The sequence below is a fragment of the Diadema setosum genome, chromosome 4, assembly GCF_964275005.1.
Source record: "Diadema setosum chromosome 4, eeDiaSeto1, whole genome shotgun sequence".
Classification (NCBI taxonomy): Eukaryota; Metazoa; Echinodermata; class Echinoidea; order Diadematoida; family Diadematidae; genus Diadema; species Diadema setosum.
The window spans coordinates 8,920,455-8,940,466 of record NC_092688.1 but is presented as its reverse complement, the minus strand read 5'-3'; the positions used below and the strand labels follow the sequence as shown (position 1 = coordinate 8,940,466).

General features: G+C 38.5%; 2 protein-coding genes across 2 annotated transcripts in view; one reads left to right on the top strand and one right to left on the bottom strand.

The window, feature by feature from the left end:
* Positions 1-2,441, top strand: part of LOC140227474 (interstitial collagenase-like) — a 35,501-nt gene extending 33,060 nt beyond the window's left edge. The window contains exons 5-8 of the mRNA XM_072307877.1: positions 50-231; positions 782-923; positions 1,479-1,736; positions 2,143-2,441. Coding sequence (XP_072163978.1) covers positions 50-231; positions 782-923; positions 1,479-1,736; positions 2,143-2,441 — 881 coding nt within the window. The remainder of the gene's footprint in view (positions 1-49; positions 232-781; positions 924-1,478; positions 1,737-2,142) is intronic.
* Positions 2,442-4,872: 2,431 nt separating this feature from the next.
* LOC140227473 (equilibrative nucleobase transporter 1-like) lies at positions 4,873-20,012 on the bottom strand. The gene is made up of 10 exons (XM_072307875.1): positions 19,821-20,012; positions 18,050-18,237; positions 14,211-14,334; positions 13,067-13,159; positions 11,987-12,272; positions 10,510-10,752; positions 9,809-9,922; positions 8,903-9,104; positions 5,981-6,104; positions 4,873-5,710 (listed from the first exon to the last, which is right to left on the bottom strand). The coding sequence occupies exons 1-10, from the start codon at positions 20,010-20,012 to the stop codon at positions 5,594-5,596; spliced, it is 1,683 nt and encodes a 560-aa protein (XP_072163976.1). The 3' UTR covers positions 4,873-5,593.

Genomic DNA, 20,012 nt, shown 5'->3' with positions numbered 1-20,012 from the left:
GATTTCGTCATTCTTTTTCTTTTTCTTTTTCTATTGTTCTGTGTCTCAGGTGTTAATCCTGAAGGGCCACCTGTCAGTGCTACGTACACCCCTGTGGTGGCACCCGGAGAGTACCCCGAGGAACCCCAGCCTGAACCCAAGCCTGAACCCACCCCAGACCCAGACAGCGATAGGTGTAGCAAGAGTTTCAACGCAGTGGCTTTCATCCGCGGAGAGCTATTTCTTTTTAAGGTATGATTTGTCGACGTGCAGGTACAACAAGTTCAATGAGCAGATTGTCATCAAGGGACGTCTCTTTTCAATTAGATATTATTTTGGTATAGAGAAAACTGAGTGCAAATTTATGATAAATCATATAAAAGAACTGGTAAGTTTTACAGTGTGAATCATTTAGCGGATTGGTAAACTACAGCAGAAACATCAGCGATGATTGTTCGAACAATAGTAGACGTGAAAAGTTGAACCATTAGTGTTTCTAAGTACATGTTTGCATTTGGAGTGGTATTCTGTACTAACAGCAGAACTAGTATACTGTATCTACTCCTACTACTTTTACTACTGCTATTTCTACTCTTACTACTCTTGCTACTGCTACTTCTAGTACTAGCAGTACCTGTTATTGCTGATGGTGTAGTAGAAGTAACAGATCAGTGTCATAGTTTTCATTATCATTATCGCTACCAGCTTCACCACACAATTCATCATGGTCATTATTGCATCTGAAAGAATATAGCAGTCGCGTAAATTAACAAAATACTCGTATATATGATTCGCATTGCAGGGGAAGAATTTCTGGCGAATGCAGCAGCAGGGAAAGCCGATGGAGGGCTATCCCGTTAAAATCGAATCATTCTGGAACGGACTTCCCTCCAAGATAGACGCAGCCTACGAAAGATACGACGGCAAACTTCTCTTCTTCAAGGGTGAATATCAAATCTGCATTTTTTTTTTAATTAAAATCCCCTTTTGTCTAAGAGAACCTCACTGGAAATATTACAATCCCTATCATTGGTTGAATGAATAATGTGAAATAAGGATTTATATGTTCTCATTTCAAAATTGTTATGTAGTGGATATCATGAACTCTTTGCCGAAAAGTTGTTAAACTCGTGAAAACATCACAAACACACTCCATCTACAGATTTCAATATTTCTGGGATGCTGAAATGACTCAACGCCTATACACAGGGCTCTAAACCACTTTTAGGCAACGACAAAAGTACAGGGGGCATTTCATGACGGAACTTGTCGGATAAAATATCTGACAAGTCAATTATATCCGACACGTTTTGAGAAATTCTTTAGTCTGATTGGCTGATTTCTCTGAACTTGTCGGATATAATTGACTTGTCGGACATTTTATCCGACAAGTTCCTTCATGAAATGCCCCCAGGAGTTAGAAAGAGAGCAAACACAAAAACACCAGAAGTCATATTCACAGAAGGTAATTTTTGGATTTTCTTATGCGAACATGACAGGGTCCGACTACTGGGTATACGAAGGAATCGACCAAGTTCCCGGATATCCACGCCAGACCTACGAACTCGGATTGCCGGATAATGTGGATGGCGCTCTCCCGTGGGGCCGGACGGGCAAGACGTATTTCTTCAAAGGAGAACAGTACTGGCGGTTCGATGAGTACAGGAAGCGAGTGGATCACGGATATCCGAAATCAATCAAAGCAAACTGGCTTGGGGTGCCACACAATATAGACGCCGTTTTCAGATATAATGATGGTAAGTAAGGTCTATAGCGCCTGTACAGACATGAACTAATATCGCTTAAATGGATTTTTTTTTTTTTTATCATTTTGGTCGGCTCCAGGATTTCCAGCTGGGACACAGTGTCTTCTTACAGTTGACAAGAGTTCATAAAGTTTTGCAACACTGTTAGGAGTAGCAAACAAAGTAAGAACAATTATGGTAATAATAGCCAAGCGCATATACCTAGCCGACTTTCATTCATATGCAAACAAAATCAACGAAGAATTTAATGCATGAACGAATTCACCAAAAACAAAAAATCGTGTTATTGATGAAGTAAGAATATGATAATGTGATATTGATCTACAGCTTAAGGACCATTACAGCAAAATAAAATCACCTTGTCTAATATAAAATAATTCAATTTATTACATGACAGGTTATTCGTGGAACACGTATTTTATACGCAATCGAAAGTACTGGCGGTTCGACGAGTCGCGAAGCCAAGTGGATCTGGGATTCCCAAAGAGTTTCAGCGTCGACTGGATGGACTGCAGACCGGAAGAGAAGGAAAAGGTCAAAGGTCGAGAGGAACAATTGGGCGAACTCCGTGACGTCAGAGTGACGTCACCATACGTATACACGACTGACAGTGGAGCTACTATACGCGCGTCAGCGTCGATACACTTGCTGCTTCTATCAATGTTCTCCGCTTGTATAGGACGACTGTTCCATTAACGTCGATACCTGATAGTCTTGTTTCTTCTTTCATACTCATGATAATAATGACGACCTCTGCTGCATATGGACCAATCTTGATGAACACAACGAAAACGCGTTGTTTTTTTGTTTTTTTTTTGCTGCAGAGTCACGTGTGTTTTCTGAAACTAGTGAGGCGATAAAATGTTGTCATAGCCGTAAGTCTTCACGAACAGAGAGAAATGTGAGTGTTGGGGCAACAAAAAACCATTGGGATACTGACTACGAGATAAAAGGGAACAAGAGCGCATTAGAGCGCTCCACCTCATGAGTGTGAATGAAGTCCAAGTAGTGATTAAACACCATACACGTCACGTGCTAATGATTACTAGCGTGTTTGTGTGCGAAGTGTTTTTGTGAAACATTGTCGACTGTACAATCACAGCTGCAAATGTGGATAAGCGGTACAATGTCTTTCGAAGGTTCTGGACATCGCGTGTTTTGAGCCTTTAAATAAAAACGCGGAACAGCATTCTTGTGCATTTCACGTAGTGGCATGATTATCATCATGCTAAACTTTCGGATGAAATGAAATAGTTCTGTCATCATTTATTGAGTTGGCGGATCCGTTTTCATCAATGCGGAGTTACTCAAGACCTTCGATTTATGTTTATTTGGTGAAACGAACACGTGACTTGAAAATCAATGTTAACACATGTCTCATAACTGTCATGTTCTTCGATCGCATTATTGGAAGCAGAAACAGTGCCGACTGACATCGCTTTTCATATACTTTTGGTCTTCCGATACATTTGGTGAATTTGTTGAATGTTTTGTGTGTTATGTGCGACTTTAACGTGAATATATCAGTACTTGTTTGAGCTTGTTTGGACAATCGATTCATCCTTTTTTCATATTCTCTTGTCAATCCAGAGGCGTTACCATAACAGATCATGCAGTATCGTGGCATCATAATATTAGTTATTATCATAAATAGTGGTATTGTCATTTAAAGGTTTTCATTAAATGACCATTTCACTTTAATCTAATAATATACTTTCAGGTCATCGATGAAGAGTCTCCTAGTATTTTTTCCATAGCAGAAGAATGTCTCGAAAACAATAGATAAGCCGTACTGTCGGTGTGGGATATTTCTTTAGAGATAAGGCGAAATGAATGGTATGGGCGAATTATCTGAATTATCTTACGATAATATATTCATGAACAACCTTTGTGATATATTGTTTATAATCCCTCAAATGTTTTTCAAAGTCTCTGCTGCATCTCTTACATAAAACATTTATTTAATTATGTATATGTATATATACATATATATCATTAAAAATTATGTTTTATGAAAAATGTCTGCTCCTTCTATTACTTCTAATCCTTGTAAACCTTTAAGTGCTCACGCACCATTACGTTTGTCCAGTCTCATTTAATGTTTCACCAACACGAATATGCGAGGTCGCGTCTTGAATTACCATTGGAAGTAGTCCTTCAAGCTTAAGCGCTGTAAATATACTTACCACTGTTTTCTTTTTTTTTTGTCCAAAGTCTTTGAAGATGTGTATATTTTGTTCAACACTGAAATTTTAACTTATACTTCAAATAACTGTGTGCATGAAACAGCGGTAAGCCATGGAGTCTACCATAATAATCCACGCCTAGATAAAACACGTAGGTTTTTTAAAGGGGAAAGTAAATGCAACTACATTATAATTATGTGCACTTCTGCTGCCGATAATAATTCATTCTGGTTGTACAAAGTGAAATTGTGAGAGAAACACAAAGAAATCACGGAAATTGCACATTTTCATTCGTCATTACGCTCCTCATGGCTAACTGCAAAACTTTTATATCCACATGAACTAGACGGTTTTGATTCAATCTCCATGTGTGATTAAGGGTTAACTTAAGGAAAGAAGGCGTTATCAGTGTGAGTGTAATGATATGAATGATAATAGACTTACACAATGTAACATCACGTGTTCAAAATGTGCCCAGTTTTAAAGTCTCCGTCAGCATGTTACGTAATGTCATTCCTTAATGATAGAAAACAGTCAAAATCAGTTCTTCGATGTTACACATGACATGGTTTAAAATTAGACAAAAGTGGTTTGAGAAAATGTGTCGGACGTACTGAAACAGCTGTTGGAATAGTTCTAGCATGATTTTTCTGTGTACGTGAAAACATTAACTAATCGCTGTTTAATGTGAATAAGAACGAATAAAGTGGCTGTGATCATTTTTGTAAACTTGTCGTGTTTAGTACCGAATTGTATTGATTTTGCTTTCATTGAAACTGCATTTTTTTTTTCATGTCTTGCATAAGATGACTACTGGCAATATAAAAAAAAAAGTACAATATTCTAATATCCCATGACTTTGAAGCATAAAGTACAAGATTAACAATGTTTCTAGTATGTCAATTAATCTGTTTATTACAAATATATATGTTTACCTTTTCAAGGATTCTTGTACAAACACCTTGCATTAACAAAAAGGGTTAGTAATGAGTGTACAGACACAATGATAGTTAGCAAATGCAAGCAACATTAATGAACACCCACTTCAAAGAAAAAGACTTCGAAATGAAAAACTTCTAAATAAACAAAATTTTGCTTTAAATAAAAGTGGCATGTATACAAAGGATCATTACGAAATAAATAATATATGTACACTTGTACGTACCTCGAGTCGGAGACTCGCTTTAAAATCCTGCATTTAAAGAACCACGAAATCTGTTAACTTTTTATGTTATTGTGTTGTATTATTAACTTATGTCACTGGCACCTAAGAAAAGAGTTATGGTGTAAAATGTCTTCATTATAATACTATATCTCTTTATACCGAGGCTCCACTGCACAACAATAATGTGTGACATATATACAACATCAGTTACAAACAAGAAACCAATTTTAAGCTGAACAGAACTTAGAGATTTAATCTCTACAAATGTCAAACATTTTGTCAAGCACAAACATACACGCATAAGCACACACAAACCCAAACACCAAAACTATACACACATAAACAAGACAGTGCGCATGGTAACGACCGCCACGCTTCGTGTTCCGAAGTATCCTTCAGTAATCGGATCACTGAAATAATCGCGATATCTAGCTCTTGAGTAATCGTTATCCGGAGCAATATCCGACAAGCAAAGTGGTTGTGTAAAGTGGTGGGCCTCAAGTTATCGGCGTGATCGGTCTATCGATTCTCTTGGATTTCTTCCTTGCCATGAGGAAAAGCGAAATTGGAAGAAGGAGAGTCAGGGCACTCGCAGCAATAAACCCGATCGCGACCTGCAAAATAGAGGCATCCAGGAAAAGATACAAAGTTTAGTACAAGAAAAGGGAGAAATATATGGGACATATTTAAGAATTATCGTAATCATCAGGTTTCTCATATCATCGGGGTATAGAAAACAAAGACAAAATATAAAGAGTGCGTACCCACAAAATCAAAAAGGCTTTGTTATATCCGACCTCTTTAAAACGAGGTTCCATTGTACTATTAATAATTGATTATTTTATGTCTCTGTGGGAACGCGTTATAATACGACAACGACTTACGTAGAATGGGTCGTCGTGTAGATGGTGCTGTATAATGATAAAGATTGGGAACTGCAGGAGACCGACAAGGCCGCTCGTGGTGCGTATGGCGCCGTAGACACTGGCGAAGTGTTCCATCGGAAATCTGGCGAGGAGATGCAAAGCAACAGGATTTGTTAAAACGACCACAAGTAGCAATAATCTCAGGCGTCAGTTATAGTTGCATTTGTATCTAAGTTCGGGGCGGCTCTTTGCCTTGTTTTGTTTTGTTCTCACATTTTGTTTGTATATGTACTAATACGGTTTACACTTACACTTCATAGGCTTGTATTCTTGAGAAAAGACCAACTTGAGCCTGAGAAACATATCTTATATTTAGGTCCACATTTTTGATAACATTATGTCACAAACGCTGTATACATGCAGGTTGGCGATGATAACGATGGAACCAAATCTAATCGACCCTTAATTTCGCAGGTATAGCTAAATCTTTATTCATGTTTGGCTATACGAGACTAAGATTTCAAATAATTTGCCAGAGTATCGTGTATTTTTTTTTTTTGTCAATTACTCCTGAACGTTTCACTTAAACACATAATCACAGCCATTATTTATAAATGTTACACTTAGCTTTCAGATAGGTAGCTCACAAACGTGTACGCAAAAATCGCGGTTAAAATTCTAGTATGAGCCTATTTGTGAAAAACAAGCTTTAATATTCGCTGCTCTCCGTTCCGTCACGTATGGGTGTCAGAGAGTCAATATCTATTTGAAACTGAGCGCATACAGTGAAACCCCGTTATAACGAGGTCCGTGGGACCGGCGATATTACCTCGTTATAACCGGTACCTCGTTATAACCGTACGCGTCAAAAACAAAGAAAAACATAAGCACGACGTCATATACCCAACAATGAAAGTTAAGAACATCCTTTGCGTTGTTATTACACAATATGGATCATTATTATCGAGAGAATAAAGGGAAATTATTTGTGAATTATGCGAAAAAGTCTGGGTTGAAATAGTTTAATTCTTTATTTTTCTTCCGAAATCTCTTCGCATAATAGTGCACGTTATGTTCTTGAGAAGTATATGCCTATATTATATTAAAATCACATTGTATAAAATGCGTCGTTTACCGTAACTTGCGAGGTATTTTTACGCTGTTGGTGTCAAGCGGGAATGCGATAATTTCACGAATCATTTCGGCTGTATTCTTATACAATGTATGATCGTTGCGCCCGAAATGATTAAAATGCGTTGCTTATTTTCTTCCGAAAATCTCTTCGCGTTTTGTACATCCGTTCTTGAAAAACTCGAAGCGACAGGATTGAATTTAGAAGGTTGTGATCCTTTTTACGCAGATCTATTCCTCATAGACCATTCTGAAAGAAAGAAAATCTTCATTGTGAAATGCGTTGTTAAAATTGTGATAGTGAACAAACCCAGATCTATTCAAATTGTTAAATGCGTTTGTTTCTTTTTCTGAACACCGATTAAGTAGCTAAACATGCGTTATTCAACTATTTTTACGCTACTGTCAACCGGCGAGATCGCGATGATTTCAGAGTAACATTCGTTCGTCGTTTAGCGTAACTTGCGGGGTATTTTTACGCTGTTGGTGCCCAGCGGGAATGCGATGATTTCATGAATCATTTCGGCTGTAATCTTATATAATGTATGTTCGTTGCATCCGAAGGGATTAAAGATGCGTTGTTCATTTTCTTCCGAAAATCCCTTCGCGTTTTGTACATCCGTTCTTGAAAAATAAGCGACAGGATTGAATTTAGAAGGTTGTGATCCTTTTTACGCAAAATCTGTTACTCATAGACCATTTTGAAAGAAAGAAAAATCTTCATTGTGAAATGCGTTGTTAAAATTGTGATAATGAACAAACCCAGATCTATTCAAATTGTTAAATACGTTTGTTTCTTCTTCTGAACACCGATTAAGTAGCTAAACATGCGTTATTCAACTATTTTTACGCTACTGTCATCCGGCGAGATCGCGATGATTTCAGAGTAACATTAGTGCGTCGTTTACCGTAACTTGCGAGGTTATTTTACGCTGTTGGTGCCCAGCGGGAATGTGATTATATCATGAATCATTTCGGCTGTAATCTCATACAATGTATTATCGTTGCGCCCGAAAGGATTAAAGATGTGTTCTTTATCATCTGCCGAAAATCCCTTCGCATTGTATACATCCGTTCTTTCAAAAAAAATTGCGACAGGATTGCGTTATTCAACTATTTTTACGCTACTGTCACCAGGCGAGATCGCGATTTCATTAACTATTTCGGCTATAATCATACACTCGTATTTGCTAACCAGCAAAAGAACTGGAAGTCGGGACTACACATGGAAAGGATATAATGTTGAGTTGCACACGCATTCCAATTTCCATATTTGCCACGAGTATCGCCACATGAAAAGTTTTTGAGCGCGTTATATTTTTTCCCTTGTTGCGCTGTGGTCTGACCTACAACGTATAACATTACGCACGCGTGTGTTCTCGCGAAAAAGAAAATCGAGTGATTATGTTTAATAATTTAGTAGGAACATCGAACGGTATTAATGTGTTGTTGTTTTTTTTGCGTGGTTTAGAAGAAAACATGGAAGGAACCGTTCTCTGCAAAACGGGAAAAAGACATGGATAGCGTGAATTCGATTTTCAATGTTTCATTTGTCTCGTGTTTGAAAAGCGGCAAGTCAAGAAATGGTACCTCGTTATATCCGATCAAATTTCTTATGTTTTTCTTTATCATGATGCGCCGAAAATGTCCTCGTTATAACCGGAATCTCGTTATAACCGAACTCGTTATAACCGATTCGTTCTGCCATAGGTTTACACGCAAAGGAAAACGGGACCGACGCGATCACCTCGTTATAAGCGGTTCCTCGTTATAACCGAACTCGTTATAACGGGGTTTCACTGTACTTACACGGAGAACACCGCAGCCGAGCCACTGGAGAAGAGCAGCGAACGGAGCAAGACGATGAAGACGAAGGTGAGGTACTGGAGCGGAAGGCTTGGAATGAGTAGACAGGCTGAGCAACCGATGGAGGAGAGTGAACCCAGGGCGAGGCCGAGGCAGGTGTCCTTAACGTCCGCATACGGGCCTCTGGTTCTCTGGGGTTTGTCGCCTGTACACGTACACGCAGGTCAAAATTTTGAAGGATGTTCAAGAAAGAACATAGCAGAAAATAGAATAATTATAACTTCCTTCTCTTGTACACCTGTGGAACCAATTTTCGTAACACAATTCCACATCACGCTTAAGTTTAAATAAGCCTTCAAAAAGTCTGTGTGGTCTGTGCAAAAGGATCTTAAAATGAAGATGGGTCTAGGTTACATTTTTAATACACGTTAAAAGACCACAGGGGATCGCTTGATTATCGCGAGGCTGTCACATTGGTGACTGCACTATAATAGAGTTTGCCATTTCTTTGCAATGTCAATGATGGAAAGGACGCTTAGTCGGGCAATATGAATAATGACTCATACCCCCTGAGGTATTGGTTGTATGGAAAAATCATAACAAATAATAGAACAAAAACAGTTACGCTAATAAAGAGGGGTAAATACTGATACAAAACAGGGATGTTGTTGACGATTGGCGATCCATTGCCAGTGTGTGTCTTGTGTGTGTGTGTGTGTGTGTGTGTGTGAGTATGTGTGTGTTTGATTGTTGCCTGTTTACTTGTTCGCTCTTCTATCTAGTAATGCGATGGCCGGAAGAGGGGTTTACATTGACCCTTGCCCCCCCCCCCCCCCCCCAGTCCCCACTCAAAAAAAAAAAAAAAAAAAAAAAATGGTTCCGCTGCCCGCGGTCGGTGTTTCAACTTACCAGTCTTCCGGCACGATATCTGTAACTTGTTCCGATCGATGATCAGGCCAACGGCGGGTCCCACGAATAGGACGAGAAATTGGGAGAAGGAAAACATGTCCGTGTACCAGCTCACTATCAGGGGTAGATGTGGAGAAAGAGAAAAGTGAAATTATGGTATATATAGTTTTTGTTAAACATTACGAAATCAGTGTAGGTTTATTTTCAAAACAATCTCATAGTTTAATGTGTTTTGATCCCGTGTCTGGAGGTAGTGTGCGTGTGTGTGTCTGTGTGTGTGTGTGTTTGTTTTTTGCGTTAGCGGAAGAGAGAGAGAGAGAGTGAGGAGAAAGAGAGAGGAAAGAGTTTTACAATAAATGAATGAACAGCTGCAGAAGAGGCTTGTATGAGAAGTGAGCGAAATTCACATGTAGTAGCAAGGAATTCAGAAGTGGATCAATAGTTGGGTCCCCACCCAAAAAAAAAGAAAAAAGAAAACAACAATAACAAATCTTCAATTACAGCGAAACAACAAAGTGTAGTTCTTTACTCAATGTAATGGTCGCGCATTTGGCAATCATCCATCAACTATTCCAGCAATATCTTGATATAATTAAGTATATAATAATAACTATATATAACAGAAGATATCGTTAATAATATCTTAATATATATCATTACAATTTACATTGACCCATCGAGCGAACGTCTGTTTTCTTTACCTACGCTCTGGTCACCTCCAGCCAGTCGGGTCAGTATGAAGTTGAGCGAGCCGTACATGAACTTGACGTTGAGCTCGAGTACGCACTGATAAACGAGGATCATAAAGAAAGGCGCTGAGAGAACACACGCCCCCAACGAAGGGTACTCCAATCTCTTTCGATCCTCAACCACTCTGCTCGCTCGCCTCATTTGCTGTCGCCGGCTGGTAGCAAGACTAGGGCGCTTCTCACAGTCTGCCGGACCTAACAGAAATCAAGTGAGTTGGTTACATAAGGGAATTAGTTCGACAAAGCATATTTGATACCATTTTTATTTCATTAAATTTCTTGTGTGTACATTAATTATGGGTTGTTATACTTCCCCGAATTCTAGGCGGTTATATAGGAGTTCATTTCCTCAACCATCGCCTGTTGTTTCATGAACCAAGGTGATGTACTACTGAAAATGCCTCAATTCTATTGCTGCAGTCGGTTCGATCGATCATGGGTATGGTGGGCCGTAATTGATATTACGCATGCTCCCAAGGCTTTTCTACCAAAATGAATTTCCTGTATGCAACAACGCGGTTAGCACAAACAGTGTATGCCGACGGACTCCGATAAACCTCCAAATTGATAATCTTGCCCTCTGCATCACCTTTCTCTACAATCATGTTTGCAGTCAAAGTACGGATATTCTCCTTGGACTTGTTTCGCAGTTGATGTGTGCTTATTACCACGTCGCAAACAGTTGTAAAACATTGTAAAACTGGAGAAGAGCGGTTTTTGACCATAGTCGCATGCTTGAAACTGATGATGGAATATTATCCCTGGACACAACCTTTTCGACTTCCTAAAATAACAAAATGTTCACGATAGAAATTACTTTAGATTCTGCGCAATTAGTTGCGATAACCTCGCTCATCAATATTACCAATGATATGCCTAAATAGAACACACAGCATTGTGTGAGCTGTTCATTGTTATGCGTCCTTGTGAAAATTTGCCGTGTTATCGGTTAAAGAATTAAAGTTTCATAAAAGCATGACTAATAGTGAAGTTACATAGAAATTTAACATTTCGCATATCTATTCACTTATTTAGATGCGATGCTGACATCATCCCCTCACAAAATGACCACAGACCAGTACTCAAATCGTCAATATCCTTTCTTGAAATGAATGTGAAAAAACATAAAAAACATGGAATTACGTTTTTCTTATCAGATTATAAATGATAAGAATTGTAATGACACAATTTTGACCGTAGCAAGACAGATGTTAATATGGCTAACATTGTTTTGTTCAGACCAACATGTAGTTTAATCATGTTCATCGTTATTCACTGTCCAGACTTCATTACACCAATACATTCAAAAGCTTTTGGTCAAACTGATTTTAAAAGGTTCACAGTCCTACTCGCTTGATTAAACCTTTACTATATTAATAAGGTGAAATTGTCCTAAAAGCTTTCGTTACCTTTACTAGCATATACTAACCGGCAGAGTTTCCTGCTTTGGTGCCCAGCTCCCCTGCCTCCGCTTCAATGTAGCCATCATTGTTGTAGACATTCGTCGCTGCCGTCTTTACGACAACAACATCCGGTCGCACGGGAGCTGTGACGTGTCGCTGACAGTGGTACGCGACGAGCCGATAGTTCTCCGGGAGAGGCCAGGGGATGTGCTTATGAGGAAGAAAGATCGCTGTGTTTATTTGCAGAATGAAGATGGATCCCGCCAGGAAAAAGAAGAATGTCTCAATGGAGGTTCCATTCTCGTAGAGAATCTTAAGAGAATCGAAAAGACAGAGAAGGGAGATTAAAAAAAAAAAAAAAAGTCAGTTGCAACCATGCATGATTGCTTAAAATATTGAACAATATTGAATGGTCAATGTTTTCATCATAATTATACATCTGATTATAGAGTGTTATTATAAGTACAATGTTATATGATACATGTATTGTATTGTATTGTATTACGTATCATATCATATTATAGTATATCATATCATAAATCATATCATAACATCGAAATACATTCCATTATATCAGATCATGATCTTTATTCACTATTTTGTCTCACACCATAAATAGCAAGCCTAATGTGGAAGTAATCATTATTAGATAGCTGATTACCTCTTTTTTTTTTTAGTAAGTTACATTATTATAGGTCTATTAAAGATCAGATTTACAGAAAAAAAAATCCTTTTGCAAAATGTTTTGAAGTATTTCTGGGTTCATTCATAGTGGCAAACATAAGATAACTCATGTTCTGGTTAGTCGCGTGAGCAAATCTATATCGTGAAAAAGAGAAAACTAGATAAGCCGGACTGATTAATAATCAAATAAATGTAGCCCGATATGATAATATTATGGTTTTCAGGAATGAGGAATCGCCTTGTGAAGAAAACATTTTATAATCGGTCTTAGCTTGATTATCCACTAGGCCTGTACATCTATTTTTGCGTCATGCTAGAGTGTGCTGGATTTGTTTTGAATAATATCAAGAAGAAGCAAAGAGGTGAATAAATCCGATCGAAACCAACATTGAATGGGCTATAATTCTTGACTAGTAACTCACCTTTGCCAGGAAGAAGACAATGGTCGAGACAGTATACATGGAGCTGACCACGGAGATTACTGTAGACTTGTGTGCCACAAACAAGTTTCCAATCTGTGCGGGGGGGGGGGGGGGGGAACAGAGTAAAGAGAAGCGTGAGATGATGTATCTCCAGCGCGTCCCTCCCCTTAATAATTGGAAAAATCTACGATTCACATGGGGGTGAAATATAAAGCTACCTGGGAATCCTGGGAATATAAGATCGATGTGAACTGTCAACAGACACGGAGTTCGGGATCGCGACTGGTGTGATATAGGCGTATATAACGACCATTTTTATGCCAGCATTTAAACTCGTCTATATTTTCATTCTTTTCACCGCTATCCCATTATTAGAGGAAGGCGTTGTAGTCCTCATGAGAGCAGAGCCTTCTATTATAGAAGGCTCTGCATGAGGGTAAAACACCCGAGGTCGGAGGAAATCAAATGATGATCCCACTGGTGGATGAGGGCGCTAGACAGCCATTACTATAAAAAGGGTCTTGATAAGTAATAATGGACTTGGAAAAAAATGCATAAAGAGAGGGGGAGGAGAGAAACCAGGGTACAAATAAGGAGAGAGAGGGAGAGAGAGAGGGAGAGAGAGAGAGAGAGAGAGAGAGAGAGCAGTAGAACAGAGGTAGAAAGGGGCAGACGTATTACTATTCAAACGGATCGGGGCAGCGTTTCATAAAACTTGTCAGCCCTGACAAGATATACGTCTCTGACAATTTCAGTAAAATCCCTGGTTTTGATTGGCTGAGGAGCTCTGGTCACTGACTGTTACTATGGTGATTGTCAGAGACTGAGAACTTGTCAGGGCTGACAACCTTTATGAAGCAGTGCCCACGTGCGGAACAATGTTTGCACTGCTAACTAGACCTAAACGAAATAAATTTGAACTGATCTGAACTGAACTGAACCTGGAACTAGATTTGGGAGGGACACCAACAATCAACGTCATGCAAAATATGACTTGCTCTTTGGACTATTGTAGGCCCTACCTGCCTACGTCACCCGCCAGACTAAATTGATGATTTTTTAAAACGTGCAAGCGAAGACAACAGTAAATGGGTACTCTCATCATGCAGGGAACGACGAATATTTATTGTTATTGTGAGCTTACCTGGGCACTGGATAGGAGTAGTAGGGCGCCCCCTATCGTGAAGAGGATTGTCCCAGGAAAAAGTAGGCTAGAGGTACTCGGAGAACTCACACCCACTATCAGGTACCCGAGCAGTAACAAGGCACTGGTAAAAGAACAATCAATTCATCTTGACTTTGGCAAAAGAGTAGTAAGCGACAAATAATCAAAATTTTACTTATTGATATGGGAAAGAGTAAGCGACAAAAAGCTCAAAATCTTACTTATTGAATCAAATATGGAAAAGAGTAGTAAGCGACAAAATAATCAAATTCTTACTAATTGATATCTCTTTTTTCATTTTTTTAAATTTCATTTTTTAATCTCATTTTCAATGCACAAAAAATTTACATACATGCATAACATGACACAAAATCAGTACAATGCTGTAACAAAGAAAAATGTTAATCTGAACTGACAATAAATACTGTCGAGTTTCTGATCATACATGTTTATAACCATCATACCGATTATACCGATTGAACATACAGCATTCTTTGGTATACATTCTTTTTTCTTATACCAAGTTTTGAACAATAGTCTAGTAGGATTTGGGGGAAAAGGTTCTTATGTACAGTAGGTTGTAGGGGAATTTTCGAGTAAAAATCGGGAACCAAACTCTAAGCATGATTTGAGTATACTGAATGCAAAAATCCGGTTCCGAAGTGAAATTTACCGATATTTATTTTCTACCTCGCATTAAAAAGTGGCTACCAAATCACCAGAAATTGGCATTGTGAGGAAGACATTCTATGTAGAGTAAATCTATAATATCAACGCGCTCCCTTTGGGCCACATAAGCTGTCATATTCATTATTATTTTCAGAGTTACAAGAAAAGCATTCTGCCGATTTTTTTTTTGATTTTTTTTTTTTTTTTTTTACAAATCTGAATTTTCTAATATGTTTGCAAATCAAATGCAGGTTTCATGCGTTTTACGTACATGCAATGCAGTCATTTAGGCAATGATAACAAATGTATTTTATTCTGAAAGATTGCTTAAACTATTTTAACAGTTGTGTGTGGAGAAGGAGGGTGTATACACCAATCCATACAAATTTTCAGATGACTATTATACTCATCCCAACCCCCGCTGATCTGCACCCCTATATCACCTCACGTTTAATCTGCAGTTCAGCATATTTATTATCGTAACATTTTCAGGGGAACAAAACTTTACGTTTGACAAAGGAGTTGACAAAGGTAGTGTTGGAAATTCAGATTTTAATTGTTTGTGAGATAATCAGGAATCACTCAGGAAATATTAAAGAGCACACAATTCTAAGAGAAATTCAGAGTTTGTTTGTTTGTTTGTTTTTTAATGAAAATCGGTTTTGAAATATCATAGCTGATGTATCCAAAAACAAAGTATAAAGTGGTCCAGCGGTTCCAACACCAAAACTTTAAAAATTCATGACTTTTGCATCGATTGTCCGATTTTCCTCAAACTTTCACTGATGTGTTCTTTTAATGTTACTGCTTTCACTCAATCCACATTGCTCATTGAGTTTGGGTTCCCTTTAAACCTGTATATAGCGAATGCATGATTCCTTAAAAAAAAACACCTGTCCATTTTTCTTTTTCAGTGACCCTATTTTAGTGACCCACCATTTGACCCCATTTCACTTTCCAATTTTCGACCCCTATAAATCATTTTAGGAAGAAACGAACCTTCAGAATACGATAACCAACCAGCGAATTAATGCAACAAACTCGGTGACAAGCATTGACAACACAAACCCCTATAGGTGGGTAAACCACTTTTGTGTGTTCGCAAACCTTTGACGAATCTTCGAAATAATGAGCATCAGCCGATATAACAATGTTACAAAGTTGGAAAAAGATCGCTACTCACACGAAAAATCAGTGAAGACTTTGGAATTAGCAGTATAGATGTAGTGGGTGGCTTGAAAATGAGTGAAAAGAATGAATGAGACTGAGAACGTTTCAAGAATTTTTGACTCAACTGCCTGGAGTAATTGACATAATTTCAGGACACTAAGTTTGTCATTTTAAAGGGACCTTGATTGATTTCTTTCTTTTTCTGAACAAGTCTGCAACTTGCGCTGAAAAAAAAAATAGTAGGGGAGGGATGGTGATCTATAAACAACGACGTCAATTGGATTTTTGTGGTGGTAGGGCCTAATAAGTAAAATGCACAACAGCTTCATTCCATCATCGTACATTATTATTCAGTTCATCTTGAACAACAAATTCAAAGGCACAACACCTCCTCCGGTTTCGAAAAGTAATATGCTGTTGGCAATTATTGTATCAGGCAGGTTTGCATTAGAGGAGACCCGTGATCCAGTGGGACCTATACCACGATTTTTTTTTTTCGAAGGCTATGAAAATGTCTGTAATTCATTCAAACGTTTGTTTAGGCTATACTTATATCTCATTTCATCCTCATAAAAAAGGTATTGGGTACCTACTTAGCAGCTGCAGCAGCAGCAGTTAAAGCAACAACAACAACAACAACAACAATGGAAACAACAAAACAACAGCAACAACAATAGAAACAACAAAACAACAACAACAACAACAACAACAACAACAAATCGGCAGTAAAGACCTAGTAGCGTGGGGATCATTGAAGGTTGATCCGATTGAAGTGATCTTTATTCTGTACCCACCGGGGTACAATCGAAAACCACAACCTAAAGCAAAGGACTGTTACCTCGAGGTTCTCCGGAGGCTACCCGGAGGACGTCCATCGTGTTGCGACACGAGGTAACAGTCTTCTAAGCACGCCCTCCACATGTATGTGTTGAAACTCGACGGTCTGCACCCCGAGTCCACCCTATATTTTTCTTTAGTGTGATAGCGGAGGCCTGTTGCTTCGAGGTTCTCCGGAGGCTACCCGGAGGCTGTCCATCGTGTTACGTCATAACAGACACGAGGCAACAATCTTCTCCGAACGTTTTCCAGAGACTACCCTGAGTTGTACAACGGTTAATACGGGGTATATGAATAGAATCGCCCGTCAGCGAATAATAATAATGTGCAGTAATGTGATGTGAAGAGGACGCTTATTAGCAACGTTCGACTCTAGTTGAGATTCTTCGGCTGAGTGTGAACTTATCTGCGTTTTCTGATTGGCAAAAACACCCTTAATTTACTCATCGTAGATTGTAATTGGTTTTATTCTGCTAGTAAAGGTGTATTGCGATAGGGAGCAAGAGGAGGAAAGGTAGATAAATAGAGAGAGAGAGAGAGGGGGGGGGGGATGAGCAAAAGGAGAAAAGAGGAAGAAAGAAAGAAAATGAGAGGCCGGGGTTGAAGTTAACATCATTCCACTGGAATTTTAAGTGGTAGATTGCTTTGTCATCACTTTACTTTTGTTTTTACGGCTTTATGACAGTCTCTGGCAATGTTTACTTCCCTCGTTGGATCATAACGGGCTGTACGTGCTTACTTTAGCACGTGTTTTGACATCTGCTCTACATGAGATGTGAAATGTGTGTAATTCGTACGCACGCACACACACACACACACACACACACACACACACTCACACACACACACCTGGAACAAACTTTTTAGATAAAATGCTGAACCCGCGGTATTCTCAACGCTATGACAACACGCTTCAAGAGTGATATACCTGTCTTAAATTCAAAAGCAATCTGAGACTTTGAAAATATGGAACTTTCGATTCTGAACAACAATTTATTGTAATCGCTCTTTTTTCAGCCAAATTATCTGATGACAGATCTACAAATCTATGTACCATAATCAAGTTGGTTCACACACCGTGAAGTAAAGAGACATTGCACACTCATACATCATGATAGATGTTTTATTTATCGAACGTTTACCTGAGAAGCATGCGAGAAAGGCGTGTTCCAAAGCGATCGAAGAAGAACCCCATCGGAAACATGCAAACTGACTGGGACGCCACGGCCAACGAGTAGACCAACTGCAGCTGTGCATCCTGCGAGTCGCAGAACACTTGGGCCCGCCCGGCGAAGCCGGATGAATAATTTTTCGTCGCAGGGTCGGTGACCTTAACGCCATTCAAACAAACATTGCGACACAATTTGCCTTAAGCCTTGATTTGTAAAGAACTACACTCCTCTCTTCCACATAGAGTTACAAAATAACATTGTTTTACGTGTACTTACTTCTTTATTTATCTAAAAACAAAGTCGATGTATCCATATTTTGTTGAAACTTAATATGTGATTCAAAGTTCCTTAAAACACTTTGTACTCATGTAAGCGTTACGTATGTTGCTTTGTGTTACTTTATATAGAAATAAAATCTTATGAATTGAATTGAATTTAAATAAGCAACAAAAACAAAAAAACAAAAAACAAACGAACTAAAAAGGAAAGAGAAAAGAACATATCCGTAATCCTTTTTTAAAATAAAACTTTGCTTTTCACGGTATGTCACCCACCGATGCAACTTTCATCACAACCGTGGAGTGATATTTGTGTTCAGAGACACATGTAGATGTTTCCATCTAACAGGTCTATGATACTGAATACATGTACCATATTATATGTTACTGCCTAAATTGATTTTAATAGAGTAGCTCTCTTCCTCAAAAGAGTGTATGAGTTCGAATAAAAGCTTTCCTTACAATTTCTCTTGACTCTACTTCAGTCGTCTTCCAATTTAACTTAACGTAGAAAACCAATATGCTTTAGAATAAACAACAGTAAAATCAGACTAAAGGCATGAAAATTAAAGTTTAAATTTTATGTTATAGATCGAATTATTATGTAATCAGAAAATTGGAAATTCAAAATTTCATGAGTATACGAGTGCAGATTTGAATCGTATACTACCACTTAAGTCTGGTAGTATGCCACACTATAGGATGAAAGGGCTGGACGAACTGTTCAATGTATAGAAGCGTAATTGTTCTTTACGAAGGAAGGAAGTTAATACTGAAATCACTGCTTTACACGCATCCTCGATTCTCGAAAACGAAAGGTTTATCAAAAGCTCTATTACAAGCTCTGCTTTCTAGTAGGTCACCCACGTTTCATGTTTGTAAAATTGTCTTCTCTTTTATTCTTTGTATAACGACGCAATGTCCAGTCTTATGTTCTGTCGATTGTATCATGTTATTCATGTTTGAGATGTTGAACAATGAAATAAAATAAAATAAAATAAATCAAATCAAAACTTTAGAACAAAGGGTGAGCAGAGTTATCCGATTTCCGAGCTGTTATCGCTATAGACAGGAATGCGAAGTCTGTAAGCTTCAATTCAATATAAAGTTCTATAAACGAACCACTTGCCTGCAAACTTTGTAAGGCCTCAAACACTATTAAACACAGATAACTTTCAGCTTCAAGTTAGGAAAGGTAAATAACATTAGCCTTCAGTGGTTGCCAGATTATTCAACACAAATGTTTCCCATTTATATGAAAGACATTTCAAGGCAGGTCTGCTCTGCTCTCAATGACTATGAAAAGAAAGTTAAGGGATGTCCGAATACCTTACTGGCAACTTTTAGTCATATCAGTTGTTAATTGCCATTTTGATGTACACAGCATGTAAGGATGAAGACTTTAGTTTTGGGAAATCAGTAGGTGGAGACATTTTTTTTAATAATCCTTAGATTATTCTTACTGTGGTGGTGAATGGTGCTTCAAGGTCATCATCGTTTTCGCTGGTGTCGGAGCAGGCCTGGCTGAAATATCCAACGTCCTTCAGGACGAAGACGAGGGAGGGCCAGCCAAATATGATGCCACCGTGGATGAGATTTTCGCAGCACGTCAGCAAGAAGGCTGCAAAGCGCTCGATCGTCACAGCTCCTTTCAT

Coding starts and splice junctions, on each gene's coding strand:
- LOC140227473 (XM_072307875.1), bottom strand. CDS start 20,012: ATGAAAGGAGCTGTGACGATCGAGCGCTTTGCAGCCTTCTTGCTGACG. Junction 13,160..14,210: donor TACTCCTATCCAGTGCCCAG/GTAAGCTCACAA, acceptor CCCCCCGCACAG/ATTGGAAACTTGTTTGTGGC. Junction 10,753..11,986: donor CAAAGCAGGAAACTCTGCCG/GTTAGTATATGC, acceptor GATTTCTGTTAG/GTCCGGCAGACTGTGAGAAG.